The following is a 17,433-nucleotide window of genomic DNA, read 5'->3' on the forward strand; positions in this document are numbered from 1 at the left end:
TCTAGAGAGAATGGAGACACAGCCAAGCATGTGTTTGTCTTCATTATGCTGCTCTCTGTGGACCCACAGAACATAAAGACTCATGGTCTTAATGTGCTCACACCAGAACATCTATTTGCAGGATTTAAGCAACTCCTTCAAACATCAAGTTCTGTTTCTCGGGATCCTGAGCCAAAGCACCCTGTTACCCACCCAGCCCCGTGCAGGCACGGGCAGCCTGCACCAGCTGAGCTGCGCACGCAGCGCCGCAGCCACACAAACGCATCTTCTGCAGGCACCGGGGCTGGTGCAGCTGACTCCAGAGCCCGGTGCTGGCTGCAGCAGCACAGCCACGCTCACAGCACCCAATCTCTGCACTTACGGTGCTCACGGGTAGGTGGTGGCCTGGGAGAGGCCTCAGTCTGTATTTTGGGGCTATGGCAAAGTCTAATCACCGAGCATCACTGGCACACAGGCCAACTGCTTTGTTGTGATGCAAGCAACACGTAAAAAACAACGGCACGTACGCAATCTGGGGGGAACGAGAAGCAATGAAATCTAATTGCAAAGGCAACGAAATGGAGTGATTTGCAATCGTTTGGCCAAGGCAGGTTTTTCTGTTTTCCTCTGCTGCCAAACTGCAAACGTGTACCTGCAGAAGGGCTCAGGGTCTCTGAAAGCCCCTGGTCACTCCAAACCTAACAACGGCCTGTAAAGAACTGTTTCCATTACTCCCCCAGCCCCAGCCACCATCTACGGCACAAACCAACCCACTAAACCCCCAGACTATTTTGCTAAGATGGAACTTCTGCCTATGTGAACTGGGTTGCTAAAACCATGGAATGAAGAGATTCATGGAGTCACAGTGGTCTTTGTGCAGCACTTGGACCCAGCTTTGGCATTTTTACTGGGTTTCCAGGAGCTGCCATTAGGGTGTCAAATGCCTCCTTTGCAAAGTCCCTCAGTCTAGGTTGAACTCTTAGGAATTTTAATCCGCCTGCCTAAAGAGACTCAGGAACAAGTTTTTCCAAGCCAAGTCATACCCCTCCCCACCTGCCCATTTTTCTGCTTCCAAAACCTCAGGATGAGAGTTTTCATTTAGTTTTGACTCTAAAGTTGCTGAAATTTACTTAGGTAGTCCCTAAAAGAATAACAACTTTATTTATTAAAATGAACGTTTTCCTCAAACCCCATCCCCCAATCTCAAGCAGCAGCTTACAGAAATGAAACTATATTAAAATATACAAAGCACTCCATTATGTATTGTAGACCTATGAACTTAATTCCTAATCACTAAACCATGTTAGAAAAAATAACTCAAATGAAATAATGAAAACATGAAAGATAAAAACATGTATTTTTAGAAATATAAGTGGAATTAATGTCAGAGACAAGATGAATACATCAATATGGTAGTGACCAGATTTGCTAGGGTGGCAGCCCATCATTATAAAGAATATATTTTACATCAAAACCACTAAATACGAGTTTTAAGCACGTGAGTACTCTCTTTTAATTCACATGGATTAATCATGGGCTTGAAGTTGCCTATATGTCTATATATGTGTAGGATGAAGAGTTCCTTTTTAATATCCGTTGTTTCTATCCAGTATGTTAAGCTGAATAGATGTATGAGGTTTGTGTAAGTATTTTGTGTTACTCTCAAAGAACCTCTCAGAATATGGTGTTGCCATGAACACAAGTTACCTACAAAACCCAGTAACTCAGTAGCAGTCATGTCACGAAGTTTACTCCAGAATCTGCTTTCTTCCTCTGATTTTCTCTAACTTTCCATCTCTATACCTCATGGCCATCACTGTTTCTCATTTCTATCCCAGACTTGGAGAGGTAACCAGAAGGATAATTTTAAGGATACAGGTTGTCAAGGGACAAATTACATGTGTGGAACTGTGCCACATACATTAATATTCAATTTTTAAAACACTCTTTACCTATGAATCAGAGATGGCATCTGCACTAAGCATGCTTTAAAACTGGTTACTATTTTGTTTTAAAAAGCCACTATAAAGAAACAGCATATTATTCTAACACATATTGTACAAATAAACGGGAAAAGGCAATTACAAATGGAAGAGGACTTGGTTAGTGATACACGGATCTGGAACTAGGAAGGACATTAGGGAACACTGCATGTACAAATTTATACTGGGATCCAGACAGAGTGTTTATACAGACCTCATACAAATCAACAAAATCCAACCAAAAGCCTTTCTGTCAGTATTGAAAATTTTAATTCTGCCACTTCCTAATGCAATGGTGATGACACATGATGTGTCCAAACCATGCTCCACAACCACAGCATTTTAGCTCCCACTGCTTTTACCTGTCACGATCCCCCAATCAGCCTCACATGCAGCACTCAGGATGGCATCATTTTCAATAAATCTGTCTTGGTTCCAACCCTGACACCCCGTCATTATACCAGGTCACTGCCTAGCTGACATTTGACAAACAAGCAAACTAACACCATCATCTAGCAGCAAATGTTTCAGAAAAAGTATAAGCTTCTCATTAAAAAATTGTTCCCCTTGTTCCCACATCTGCTAAAGAAGCTGGCATTTCTTCTGAACATATTGCCACTAAAATCTTTATTATTATGGCCTTCTAGAAAGTTAACAGCTAGAGGCTTGATCCTGCAAGCACAGCTGGGCATACAGTTTGGCAGCATAAACAAAGCCATTGTCTTTGTATGATCAGATCCCATCCAGCACAATAAAATGGCAATTATATACACAGGTGAATCCATTCATTTGTGAGGCAGGAAATGGCATAAAGCATCTTCTAAAAGATAAAGAGCAAACATTCACAGCATTTTAATGCTGAAGAGCCCCATCTGACAAATGTGTCTTCTCTAATCTGTTCTCATCTTTTAACAAGGAGTTCTTGTCATTTTACCAGAAGTACCAATTCAAAAAATCTGTTCACAAAACTGACCCACTACCTTACAAACGTTAAAAAGCTCCAGAGCCGCACAAATAAATGCAAAGAACACAAAATATTAACAGATAGAACAAACTTACTACTTTGCAGACATTAAAATTCTAACCATGAGGCTTAATAGCTTTATGCTACCTTCTTCTACAAGTTGTGATAGAAATACTGACTGTGACAAAGGAAAATAAAATTTGCACATGAGGAAGATATTGAAAAAGAACTTCTGATAAAAAGCAGCAAAAGGGGTACCTGAAAATGTGCACATATGCAAGTCACCTGACCCAGACACCATACGAAAAGAATTATCTTTTGAGTTTGCTGCACCACTAATATCTTTCAAAAGTCCTGGTATCTGGAGAGGCACTGCAGTAAGGAATGTAAGATTTTATTTTTTTCTCTTTTAAGATGAACGTCTGCCTTCTCCCTTAGGCTGTGGCCCTACTTTATGTTTCTGCAGGCACGGCAGCACACATGTAAGCAGTTTTATTGAAATCAAGGAATCTTTATGCAGTCAAACTCATTCTCTGCTTTTGGGACACGGTCTTCAGAGAGCAAACTACTGGGATAGGTATTATCTTCCTTCTGCTATTCCATAACACCCAGGACAGCCAAGAAGTGGATCTGTGCAGGGCAAGTAACACATGGAATTCCCAAGCCCTTTCCTATTGGGGCATAGTGAAATACAGCAGTAATAGTATGCTGCTAAGAACACAGGAACCTCAGTTCTGCAAACATTTCCACATGCGATTAATCCTGAGTGAACGCTACTTAATTGGTTTCCAGATAATAGTGTCTGAAGAAATCCTTACAGAAATACAAATTTGCACTGGCTCGGATGGAAACTATGACATCTGGGCTGAAAACCAACTTGCAGCTAATTAGTTTAAGAAAAAGAAGACAGAAACATGCCACTACAGTAGGACACAGTGCCTGGCATGAGATGCCGTGCTTAGGTGTGTTTCTTGCCAGGATTTGCCTCCCTTAGCATCTTTTTCCATGTTCTGGAAGAGGCATTTGGGACAGCAAGGGGGGAACCTTTGCAGATATTCAGTCTCGTGCTCGTAGGTGTGTATGCAGAAATGTGCAGTCAGTTCCCCACACCCAGTGATTGTAAACCCAGTGACAACTGACTCACAGTCCTGGGACTGGGAGAAATACGAGCTGCACGTAAACTGAAATTCAGTCTGTAAAAGGACAAACCTAACACAGCTGGGAAAAAGGATTGGCAACATAAGAGAGAAAGCTGGAAGCAGCAATACTACAGGAAGCCAGTAGTGGACCACAAGTTCCATTTGAATAACCAGTGTGCTGCAAAGGTCACAGCACTCTGCAGCAATCCCATACACAAACACACGTCCTGCCAGCGTGGGCAGAGAGCCCCACTGGGTGCAACTGCACCCGGGAGAATGAGCCAGGCCTTGTGCAGGACACGGATGGACAGACTGGCAACATGTTAAATGAAGCTAAGGAAAAATACACAGATACTAAGGGCAACGCACACACCAAAAGCAATCCGTGGGGCTGGTGGGATTGATCTACACACAGACACAATTCTGTCCCAAGGAAAGAAGGAGGCCATACATGGACAGCTTTGCTTTTGCTATGGGGTGAAAAACACAGCCCTCCATGCCTGCTGGCTTTGGAGCCTCCCTCAGCCATCCTGCCTGGGTGGTCTCTGCACAAGCAGTAGGAAAGAGAATGGCAAAACTCAAGAGAAGGAAGGATACAAATCTCCTTTTGAGGTACAGTGCTCCACTTTCTGGCATCACCTCATGCTGCTTTGTCAGGACAGGCAACCCAGGGCACATGTGAGTCCAAACACTGCTCCATGGATGCCTCCCTTGCTTGCTCCCACCCCACAGCTGCTGCAAGGGAAGACACAGAGTGCCATAGAAAAGGTGAGCTGTAAGTGCCCTACATCCAAACTTTTCCCAGAGGATTAAGCAGAAGAGGAGCTGCAGGAACTGCCTCCTCGTTACCAAACAACAGGTTAGAGGCTAGGGTAAGTCAGGAATGGAGACCTGGATTCTTGTTTTCTTCATGTGCAGGAGATTCTGGATGAGGAAGATACACCATCCTCCAAGAATTAAAAGAAGGGGTTGACAGTAACCCTTTATGGAGGTGAGAATGCTGTAAAATACAAGATTTGTGAAGCCGAAAAAAACCTTGCAAAAAAGAGCTGCTTGATTCCAATGACTTTGTATGCAAAACACATCAGCATATCAAGGAAGTAACAGCAACTCCAGAATTGTTCCTTGCAGCTATAGCTTTTGCTCCTCTCCTTGCACTTTCCTGCTTCTCCCACCTGGATTGCATCTCCAGACTGATGCTACACATCCCTGTAAGGTCACTCCCTGTGTTATTATTAAGTTTCAGTATGTACTTATATTTAGTACATTTAGTAACCCAGTCTGATACGGGATTGATTCCCAGAAATGGTTTGCATTATTGTGCAATTGTATCTTGAGCTCTCCCAAACTTAAAGTTTCTTCTGCTCATTGCCTTTGGTGTAGTTTTACTCTCTGTATTTTAAGTGGCTTCCTAGGTAGGTGCCTTCCAAGCCCAAGGAGGACAAAGTTCCTGACTTTAAAGGCTGACACACTGTTTCCTAGTTGACATCAGTGACACCACAGTGATATCTATAAGGTCCCTACAGCCTGGAATTTTTTCCTTCCTCTCTGGCCCTACTTACTCTGCTGCATGTAGGGTGTTTTGTTAACTGATTGTCTTAGAGAAATTCCTTGGTGTATGATATTCCTTGCCCTGTTTTTCCTCGTTTGTTATATGATGTCTTCTATTCAAGCAGCCAAACCAGAGCTGGCAAACAGTCTCCCTCTAGGTTTTTTACACATTGCTGCAAGGCAAAATAAACAGTTGTTTCCAGTTTGCATTGTCAGGGCTACAGATGTATGCTAATTAACCTTTCAATCTGCTGATGGAAAGCTGAAAGAGATTTAAATATACTTTTCTAAGGCAGAGACCAAAGTCTATGGACACCTGTCCTTTCTAATGTTGGGCTCTGTGTGGCCCAGAGCAGAGCACATCATCTCCTCCCTTTATGTTGACTCTGAAGGCATTTTCAGATTTCAGCAGGGCTTTACAAAAGGCCAGGAGGCAGAGATAAAATTCTTCTGAAATTCAAGGACATTATGTGTTTTTTTGGAGAAGCACTGATGCCAAGGATAATATTTGGGTTGACCTGAGACCACTTGAAGGATAGGGAACTTCAGACTGGGGCAATAGGAACTAGTTCATAACATGGGAAGTTCATTGTTTTGTTAACATGCTGCAGTATTTACTCAAATTTTGTACCTTCCTTTTGTTTTCTAGAACCAAAAAGCCCCAAACAAACAAACAAAATCCCAAACCCAGGTCTCATATACCCTTCAGGCAAAAGTATTATCAAGCCTGTCATGTCAAACAGTCTGAGTAGAAGAAAGGAAAACTGGAAATGAATCTGCAGTTTATATCCAATTTCAGTATCAGGTTTAGAACTGGCTGCTACACAACTGAATGAAACAATCTCAGATGTGCAAAGCCAGTACTGCAGAGACCTTCCCAAGAGGAGGAAGCAAGGATCTGTTTCCTTCTTTAAGTTCTAAAAGCTTTACCTCATGATACTGTCTTGTTTGCCAAATATTTCTTGGAATCTTTCAAATAACGGCTCATTCTCGTTGCTCCTATTGTGCTTCAGCCAAACTGCTGGCTGTTGATGCTGCCTCTGCTGGTGTCCTGAGCCAGCTGATGTCCTGCCCATGTGCTACACCTGTGTTTGAAGCATCTAATCTTTTCCATGTGTACCTGTGCACAGGACAGGTGGGTCTGTACACACAGGGACACATCCATGGGAGGCAGGGATCAGAGATGGATGGCACAGGAGCAGCCTTGAAAAGTACCAAAGTACCTAAGGAAACAGCAAAGTACTGATGTTCTAACTCCTAACACCTTTAAAAAGCCATCTCCACAACCTCTTCCTGCTTGCTCCACACAGACTACTTCCCAGTGTTTGTTGCTATATTTATCACTCAAATTACAGTATTACTGAGAGGCCTCAGGCAGGCTCATTCTCCTTATGCCTCTCAAGTACACAGTGGAAAGGTTTTTACTGCTCAGACACCACCATTTCAAACAGTTAAAATGTCCAACCTCTCCCCATTGTTCTCACTTCTTCAGCATTATCAGGAAGTCCTTTCATCTATCCTCAAATGACAATTGTATATACTTACTGTCAACAATCACTTGCTTACAAGATTTTTATTACCCTAAATGCAGGAAGACCTGTTAATGTGGTATTATGACAGGAAAATCAGGAAATGAAGAGTTAAGCCTGAAAACTCTGTCTTCATTTTGCTGTCTACAAAAAAGTTCATTCCAGTTGGGGCTCCTAAAAGGTTCTTTACCCAATAAAAAAAAAAAAATCTGTCAATTAATGAGGGGAAACTAATATTTCTCCTATCTTTTTGTAGTAGCAACATACAGATTTCACTGAAAGGGGCACTATTCCTTCACCCAAAACATATATCCAACGATTTCCATGAGATCGGTTGATGAAAATTATTCAGTGGCTTCAAAGTAACAAGGAACAGGATCTAACAAAAAGTCTGTAGAGTATGGGTGTGAAAAACTTGAGTTGCTTATTGCCTCAAAGGTTCTGAGACAACGATCTTATTCTGCATTAGCTTCATTTGGACTTAAAATTGTGACACTGCAGGAGAAAATGTATTCATTTATTGTGATCTACACAAAAAGTCCAGACTTGCACATTTGGTGCTAATTATTTAAACTAATTAAAGAGAAAAAAAAAAAAACAATAGAGAGATTTAAAGAACTGAATTTTAAAGGTGTTTCCCCATATACTCCTACCATGCTAACAACAAACATGGAACATCTTGCCCCCAAAATTATTTGTTTGCCAAACAAGAGCAAGGTTTTACTATAAGCTGTGGTTCGACTTCATGTATAAAAATGATGGCATTTTATGCTACAATCTTCAGATGAAATCTTTTAAATTAAAAAACTGATCAGTTTTAAACTTAAAACTGATTGCAGGAGGACAGAGAAAGACCATTAGCTACTCAAGCTCCCTACTTTCCAAATATTAGGAGAATTTATGCTCTACTCCTTGTTATTTTTGTTTTAGGAAGTGAAGGAATCAGTACTCAATGAACTGATTAACTCACTGTAAATACATTCACCCCTACTCTAGGATATGACCAGGTATCTGCAAATAAGTTTAAATACTGTCTAAGAAACATGTGTCAACGTGGTGCAGAAGAATTAGAAAGTAAAAACAATTCCACAACGGACTTGTTGCCTTAAATGTGCTCTATTCTGATGCACCACGGCAGAACTCATGGAAGTGCTGCCTGAAGAAGCCACGACCTCACCATCAGTTCCTAGGATAAGCCAGACCTTTGCAGTGATCAGCAAATCACGTCTCATCTCAGAAAGGAACAAACAGAGACCTGCCAGGAAAAACTGCTTGCAGATCTCCAGGGACTGATGTATGAGCGAGGTACATAATTAAAGAGGGAGAGAGACTGAAGAAGCTCTGAGTTGGTAAAGGAGAAGTCACAGGGGACTCATATTTAGTAACATGGCAGAAGTGAGGTCATAAACCAGAGCAACCAAAAGGAGGAAGGGAGAAAAGCACATGGTGAAGGACTGGACCGGTCCCAAATGGCCAAGGAGAAAGGCTCAAAAGACTGCAGACCAAGTTTTGGCAGAAAAACACAGAGAAAGATCTGTTGTCTATTTCGATGGACCCTTTGAAGTTTTCTGGATCTAATCTGATTTTTGTCTGTCATTCTTTGCCAAAAAAGATAAACCCTGCCAGGGAAAAACCCACCTTCCCTTATTCTTATATTAATACAAAAACAAATGGTCTGTTTTAAATATCAAACACTTAAAATGCAGAACCTTTCTTCTATGATGTGTTGGAGAGTTCAATATTTGCAAGCTGTCACACTGGCCATTACCACAGACTAAAGCTGTTTCTGTACCTTGTACTTTATCAAATGATGTCAGAACGTAGGCTTTGGTCCTACACCCACAGCTGCACCACAACCAACCCACTGGCTCCATCCATACTTCACTGAACTGGATGACAGAGGCTTATTTACTAAAATATCTGCATAGGGGTCTCCAAAATATATTTTCAAAATTATTTTACTGATACTGAAAGTCTTCCGTCACTCTGTAGTAGTCATCTCTTTTAATAGTGTCTAACATTATATTACATTACGATACCACAGCGTTGTGAGCCTTTCTAGGCTGTCATCTCACACAGTCTTTAGGCACAAGCTTACCTTCAAACCCTTCCCCTGAATTATTTTAGTTCATACTTGCAGGTGCCTTACTTTCATGCCTTGTTGGAGGGGGGACACAGTCAACAATACTGCAAATATACACTGGGCTAAAAACTACCATCACTACACTATGATGTTCAGCCTGCCACTGACACTAGTTCCCATTAAGGTGACAGCATTTACTGTGCATTACTCTAAGCAATATACTGAAAATTTCACATCCATTTGCAACTCTAATACATTGAAGTGCCCCAAATCCCATTCTGCCATTGCTATTGGCAGGTACTTTTTAACAGTGGCAGTCACAGGAGGATTGTTAGCTAAGCAGCAAATGTGGAGTTAAAGTGGGAGTTAATTCAGAGTAGCAATAAAGGAACTGGACAAGACAAACAGGAGCCCAGGAAATAGGAACTTCGCCCTGACAAGATAGTAAATGCACCCTCATAATGGTGTGACACCAACACTTTAAAGGCTGTGTTCTCCTCCCAACACAGTGTGTTCTAAACAGCTTTAAGCATCCATGTGTTTTACACTAAGATACATTGTCTTACCTTCTTGGGTCTCTTGTATAATCCCAAATAAATTTTACCATCCCTACACAAACTCCTGGTGCTAATCCAGATAGAGTTCTTGACTCCCCACCTGCACAATCCCAGACTTCTGTTCAATAATGGCATCAGCCATTTATTTGGGCATGTTCTTATTTCATTGAGGTCATTCCAGACTTTTTCTCTGCTCTCTACAGTTGCATTAACAGCTCCCTTCCTATTTTTAAATCAGCAGCTAATTTCAGCAACTAAGTGCCTATTGTTTCTTCAGGGTCACTCATAAAACAAACACCATTATCGATCTTTCTGAATCTACCACTAGTTTTTCTCTTTTATCTCATCTGAGTGACTATTCAAGGGACAATTTCTCAATAAACCAGGACATTTATCCTAGATAAACTAGGGTGTCTGAAGAAAGAGATTTTTCTGTCTCCATGTGCTAATACAGCTCCTATCACAGTAGTATCAAAGAAACTCATAAACGTTAGCGATTTTGTCTCCACAACACCTTTTTAAAGGGAAAAGTGTTGTTAACTGTCTTACAAACAAGGCAGTAAGACACAGGGGGATTTAGTGCTTCAAGGGCAAAGACCACTCATGAAATATACAATGAATTAAATTCTTATTTTCTACCTTTTAACCACAATGGCATCTTCCCTCTATTTTTGCATACTCTCTGGATACACAATTGTTATTTGTTGGATTACAGCAACTGATGACCTGGCCAGCTGGTATTTATTCTGCATTTTTGATGAGCATCTGAAGACAACAGACATCACGGACGAACATAAAAACCACGTTAAACCAAACTGTATTTCCTTTACCATTATTATTAAACTTCAGTTCAATTCTAAACCTATTTGTTGTCCTCCAGTCAAACCAAAGGAAATTTTGGCTTTGCACAAGAAAATGTAATACCAAAACTCAAAGCAGCCCTTTCAGGTAATAAGACCTAAGTGACCTCTTTCAGCCGTCAGGTATCTGACCATTATGGCTTTGGCCAAGTGTGGCAAATTCCGTCCTTCTCAAATGAATTCTAGACCAATCCACAAAGAAACATTAAATGCAGTTTGACTGGTAGAGCACTCCATCAGTTATAAGACACAATTTTCCAATGGTGCCCTGGCGTATCATCACTGTTTAGCCACTTTCTGCACATTTTTTCTCTCTTTACTCACAGGGATGGAAGTCAGGTTTGTCAGGCTTGTTCTTGCTGATCTCTGGATCAACATAGCTCCAAAGAGAGAGGGTGGGAAGCTAATGTAGGAATTGAGAGGGCTGCCTGTGCTGGGTTTGTCAGTGATGCTGTGCCACGTGGAGCTGGCTGAGCCCACAAGCACCGTCCCTCTGAGAGACAGGAGTCACTGAGCTGGGGGCACGCCTGCACTCCTGCTGCTGGAGCCTCTGGGATCTGAGGTACCTCCTCTGCATGACACTACCCATGTGCACAAAAATACACGGCTGATTCTGAGCCAGGTCAGTTACGTCTGTGTGCTCCATTAAAGGGCAGGCAGATCCCTTCTGTCCTGCTCTAACACTTCGCAGGTTTATTAAACACAGTTTAAGAAGTTTGTCCCTAGACAGGAAATTCATGCCAAAGGTCTCACTGATGCCAAACACCACTTGGTAGGGGCAATAACACTGCCATTTAAATGTATTGTTACTCGTATTATTAAGCAACTATATTAGCATGAAATATATAAGTTTTTTATGAGAATACAAAGATCAAACATGCTAATTGCATAATGAATAGAGAAGTAGCTAGCAAACCACTCAAGGATCTGGAAACAAGTGAATCCCCTGGAAAAAGGGCATTCAGTTAATCAGAAGTATCTGAGTTGCATTCTCAACTCAAATATTTCTTTTCCCCTTATTTGTATGCAATGACGTTTTCTGGGAAGCAAAATAAAGACGAATGTCCTCACTAGGTTTTTCCTTAACTGAGAAAGTGCACATCAGGAAAACCTGGCAAAGAAGATGAAGAAAAGTCCTGGCAAAGATGGCATGAACTGTAATTTTAACAAGGTTCAGGTAGACATCAGCCTGATCTACCATGAAGTTGCATGTAATGGCACCACAAGTTACAGGAGCACATTCTGTGCCTCTAGACACTCTGCTGAACTAACACCCAGTACTAATGCTCCCCTCTCCTGACAGCTCTCTTCCCACCTGATGGTAGTCTCTGGGCTCTCTACAGGTTCTGCCTCTACTTGCTAAGTCATGTTAAAGCTAGACACTGCTTTTTCTTCACTTGAACTTCACATCCGGTTAGTCTGCACAAAGGAAGTGAGTTATGTGAACAGCATACCTATTTTTTCCTAGTCAGGATGTACTTTGTTGGGTATTATTGCCATTCAGGTGCCTACTTAGTAACCCAGTCAAAAGCTTTGACCAGCTGCATAGCATATAATGATTTTTTGAAAGGAAAGAAAATGCCATTAAACCAAAAGGCCCTGTTCTGCTTCTGAGTAAACAAATGGGAGTTTTACAAAGGCTCAAAAAGGAAAGGGATTAACATGCTTCAACGTGGTAATGGTCTCAACTGTTCACATTAAAATTTTCACAGTAAATTAAACCATGACAGAGGTAGGAAAGAAGTCAATTTTCAGTGGCTCGTGCTGTTTTGCTGACATAAATTGCCATTTTTTAGGTAGTATATCCACCAACCTGTATAATGATAGAATTATAAAACCACAACCCGTTGTTGATTATGTTCGGCCTTTTGCATGCTAATTTTAGCCTGCTCTGCCAAAATAATTGCATGCACCACCTCATTACCAGGCTTCTGGATATTTAGAACCCTGTCGCTATTCTTTTTTCACCAACCTTTGCTTCAGCCTGCTGTGTTGGCCTTCCCTCCTTGTACAGTGTCTGCTGTTCAACAACACTTCTTCTGCTTCCCAGTTCTGCTCAGGACACCCTTCCAGCACTTATATCCATCCTTTTCCTGGACTGTCTTGACAAGGGTAATGCTAAATGCCAGTTCATCTCTACCCTGCTCATGTTTCCCTGCAAGTTGCATACAACTCTTCACTATCTTCATGCTCCTTACAGTCTATAAAGAACAGCAACTTTCCTTGACTAGCGAATGATGGCATGAAGCACTACCCAATCATCCCAGCAAGGCCGGGGAAGACAAGTAAATACAGACTCACTGGTTGATGCCTGCCAAGAGTTCCCACAACACGTGTTACTTAGTGAGTTTACACAACAGTGACCAAAGAGTAGAGAAGGGACAGGCCATGTAAGTGTGCCAGTACCAGACCCCCCAGGGAAAGCTCTGCCCTGCGTTATTGTAGCAGCACCAGAAATGGATGTTCAAGTACAACCAGCGCTTAGCTGACCGCCAAATGACCACGATGCCTTTGCACCTCAGTTGTATCATGGCAGTGTAAAACAAAAAATGACAAAGGCCTGTGAAAGAAAGTCAACCCAGGAAAGGGCAAGGTGCGGCGGGAGGTGTGGGAGACCCAAAAAGCTTGGGTGCAGCGCCGTGTCCCCAGGGCTGGGGAGCTGCCACAGAGCCAGACCCCGCTTCAGTCCACCCAACCTCCGCGCCCCGAGCCGAGCGGAGCCCCCCGCGCCCGCCGCCCCGGGGACACCCACAGCCTGACCCCGGGCCTCGCCCCCTCCAGACCTGTCCCTGTCCCTGCCCCGGGCCGTGCCCGTTCCCCGAAGGTCCCCGGGCCCGGCCCGCAGCGCTGTCCCGGCCGCTCCCTGGGCCGCGCTGGCCCGGAGGCGGCGGCCGCCCTGCCCTGCCCTGCCTTACCCTGCCCCGGGCCGCGGGGGGCGGCGGGGGCCCCTGAGTCTCCCGGGGGAGCCGGGGGCCGGGGCGAGGGAGGGCGCATAATAAACAGCATCGTTGTCATGCAGGCAGGGCTGCCGGCTCCCCAAGCCTCCTCCCCGCGATAACAACCCAGGTACAGCCCGCGCTCGCCCCCCTCCCTCCCCCTTCCTCCTCCTCCTCCTCCTCCACCTCCTCCTCCTCCTCCTCCTCCCGGGGGGCCGGGGAGAAATCTACAGATCAAAGAAAAGATGCACAATAATAGCGGGGTGGGCGCGCACCGCGGCCCCCCGTCCGGCGGGGCCGGAGCCGGGGCCTCCGGCGGCTCCTGGCCGCGGCCCGGCCGCTGCCCGCCCGGCCGCGGGGCGAGGGGGGCGGCGGCGCGGGGCCGGGCGCCCCCGCCTCGGTACTCACCCGGGCCGGCCAGTGCGGGTACCCCTTCATTTTGGCGAACACCAGGTCTCCAGCCTTGTATTCTCGGGGCCGCGGACGAGCCATCGGGAGCCGCCGCGGGAGCCGCCGTGTGTCCCCCCGCCCTCCCGCACCCCCCGCCCCGCGCACGCCGCCCCGGGGGCAGCCGGGCGAGCCCGCGCGGGGTGCGATGCGCCCGGGCACGGGGCGCAGCCGGGAGCGGGGCCGGGCCGCGGGCGATCCCCGATATCTCCGGCGGCGGCGGCGGCGGCGGCGGCGGCGGCGGCGGCGGCAGCGGCAGGAGGAGATGGGGTGTGTGTGTGAGTGTGAGTGTGTGTGCGTGTGTCTGTGTGTGAGTGTGTACGCGGGGGAGGGGGAGGCCTTGGACACAACCCCAGCAGCCCCCGGTACCAGGGAGCGGGCTGGCCGGGCGGGGGCGGCCGGGGAGCCCTCGCCCCGCGGCGGCGGCGGGCGCGGCGCTGCCCGCGGCCCCCCCGTGCGCGCTGGGCTACGCCGCCCGCGCCGCCCGCTCCATCCCCGCCGCAGCCGCCGCGGCCCCGGGAATATGGAGCCGTCTCCGACGAATTACTCCTCGGGCAGCGACCGAAAACAGGATCTTCTTATCCCCCCCCCACCCCGCTCGCGCCTCCCCCCGCGCTTTCCCTTCCTGTTATTTTCTAGGTACACAGATCGGTTTCTATGAAAATAGGCGAGCAGAGAGCGCTCCAGTCCCGCCCGGCCCTCCCTTCCCCGCTGAAGCATGACATGGTTCTTTATGCGCGCCCGACATGGAAGCTGGGCGGCGAGGAGAAGCCGGCCGGTGTTTGCAGCACGGCGCCCGCGTCCCCCGGCCAAAGGCGCCCGGCCCTTGGGCCTGGGAGAGCCCGGGCCCCCCGTCATGGAGGCCTAGGCCCAGCACGGACCGGCTCCTCCGGCTGCCTGCACACCCCTCCTGAGCCCTCCCCGTGCCAAGGAGCCTGAGCAGACCCTAGGCAACGGCCTGGCTCCTAAGCACAAGGCTGTCCCAGTTCTGTACCCAGCCTCTTCTCCACTGCCAGACCCTCCACCTGCCTTCTCAGCTTAAAACTAAAACCCACATCCACCAAGCCATGGACCTCGGAGCTGCACAAGGGGGACTTCCTCTCACAGGGTGTTTGGGGTCTGTTGCTTGCCAAGTGATGCCAGTTTTTCCCTGTGGAAGGGAAGCAGTGGTAACTCACAAATCCCAGATATTGCTGCTTTTACCATAATGTTATCAGGTCAGCTGTAATATTCAAACATCAATTATTACTGACATTTATTATACTCAAGTATTATCTAGTGGAGCGAAACTAGAAAGGTAGGTCACAAGCAGCAAAGTTTAGGAAAGGTTTTTCTGCAGGTCTGGCTGAAACTGTAGCAATAGGTTGTCCAACCACTCCCACATTTAAGATGGCAGCTGTTCTCTTTGGGTTTAGGGAGAAATACCAGCTCTGGCTGGCACTTCTCTGATTCCCAAGGAAAGCACCTGGCCACAGGCAGTTCCTGCTGATGAAGGAAATAGATGGCTGAAGACAGTAGGGTCACATTTCTGCGAGGGAGTAGATGGACCACAGAGAGCCCTTCCCGTCTGCAAGGGCTGGTAATGGCAGAAAAATAAGATAAATAAATGCTTCTTCTAGCACCTGTTCCTGGGCTGGCACAGGACCAAGAAGACTTGCTGTTTATGGTGCCCCCAGATGTGGCTCTGGAGCACAAATGCTGCTGTTGCTAGTACGTAAGTCAAGAAAGTTTTCACTCTGGGTCATAAAAAAGGATAAGCACTTCCCCGCTGGTAGAAGCACTGCTGTAAAATCATTAGCTCAGGTATCAGTAGCAGACTAATAACAGAAAAAGAATTCCAAAAAGCTGGATAAACATTTAGATGATTAACCTGCACTGTGCTCAGTGCTGTTACCTGTTCTGAAGTACTGATCAGTGACAGGGTTGCCACTGCAGTATATACATCTGGCCCAACAGCTCACTTTCACTTTCACATCAAATAGGATTTTGTATCCTTTTAAACTGATACCTAATTTCAGTTTAAATTCCCTTCAGAAAAATGTAATATAAAATCTCTGAGTATAGGAACTGGGGAGTCTGACCTGACTCTGTCCAGAATAATCCTATGTGCTGTCTTACCTCCTACACCTCTGCTACCTCCCCAAACCAGAATACTTACTAGAGAGGTGTAGCTGACTTTTTTTTTTAATGCATTGTTTGCTTTTCATCTCAGATATATATGAATAGCTCTTTCTAGTAACTTATTTAGTGACCTTAAAGAGAAAGGAGCAGGCTGTGTGCCAATTTCTTGCTAAAGGAAACTGTACACTTTATATACACACCCAAACAACAATGTATTGCTAATGTCAAAACAGCAACATTCGAAGTGACTAGATACAGAACTGAAACATCTCATTGCAATGTGCACATTTTTATTGCCTTTTGCCCCACACTGGTGTCTGCAGAGAATGCAGTGAATGAATAATGTTTCTAGTCCGCAGTGAAGATAGTCATATACTAGAGCTCCAAAGAGAACTCATCCCATGGACATGCAAGGATGCAGCTCTTTTCCTCGTGTCTATAGATGGCAAAGCATAAATGAGTTGCTACGGTAAGAACTGTTCAGGTTTGGCCAGCTGAAAACTCTTGAACACTCTGCAGATAGTTCCTCCATCAAGCTACAGCTAAGATGCTGGGAAAAGACGGAGAAGGGAAAGCAAATTTCCTTGCTGACGAATGAAAAACCAAATCAAATGTTCCACACATTAACAGCACAGAAAAGAACCTTGGCACAAAGTGCAGAGGAGTTTCGTAGTGTGCATTACCCCCTCAGTCACTCATCACAGCATACAAAGCTTGAGATCTCCTGCTAGGTCACCTGTATTCTGTTCCTTTCTCTTCTCTTACAAAGGAGAGTTCATCTATTCCTCCCATACAGAAGTGGAAAAGAGGAGTGAAGAGAGTTTCTTCCAAACACTTCAAGAGCAGTCTCAGATCATAACAGTGAGTGCAGGGGTGCAGAGGCTTGCTAATATATGCACTGCATGTACATAGGCCAGGTCCTAAGCCTACAGAAGCCAAGAGCTGGGGCTGCTTTGGGCACAAAGATCAGCAGGTCACAGATGCAGCTACAGCCATGTCCTTACGGAGCAAGGGAGACCTGCAGCAGGGATGGGTCTCTCCTTCCCCCTAAACTCCCCAGAATGATAATACCAAGTTCTCTCTCACTTCTCCCCCTGCCAGACAGGGGTTCTATTCCCAGAGCAGGGCAGTATACACAAGTATCAGCAGGGGAGACAGTAATGACAGAGGCTCAGCAGGCCCGAGAGGGAGGTGGCAGGGCCAGCAGTGTGGTCAGGAGTGAAACCCTGAGTCACCCAGGACAGATGGAGTCTGAGGTAACTGCTTTGAAGTCACTGCCACGCTA

The 17,433-nt window shown here is 45.6% G+C and overlaps 1 protein-coding gene and 1 long non-coding RNA gene across 2 annotated transcripts in view; one reads left to right on the forward strand and one right to left on the reverse strand.

Annotated features, from left to right (window-relative positions):
* The window catches only part of HDGFL3 (HDGF like 3), a 38,340-nt gene extending 24,212 nt beyond the window's left edge, over positions 1-14,128 (reverse strand). Inside the window, exon 1 of the mRNA XM_048317785.1 lies at positions 13,989-14,128. Coding sequence (XP_048173742.1) covers positions 13,989-14,072 — 84 coding nt within the window. The 5' untranslated portion in view covers positions 14,073-14,128. The remainder of the gene's footprint in view (positions 1-13,988) is intronic.
* LOC125332647 overlaps positions 13,647-17,433 on the forward strand; it is a 49,771-nt gene continuing 45,984 nt past the window's right edge. Inside the window, exon 1 of the long non-coding RNA XR_007206568.1 lies at positions 13,647-13,710. This is a non-coding gene — a long non-coding RNA (uncharacterized LOC125332647). The remainder of the gene's footprint in view (positions 13,711-17,433) is intronic.

Source organism: Corvus hawaiiensis, chromosome 13 (assembly GCF_020740725.1).
Source record: "Corvus hawaiiensis isolate bCorHaw1 chromosome 13, bCorHaw1.pri.cur, whole genome shotgun sequence".
Taxonomy (NCBI): domain Eukaryota; kingdom Metazoa; phylum Chordata; class Aves; order Passeriformes; family Corvidae; genus Corvus; species Corvus hawaiiensis.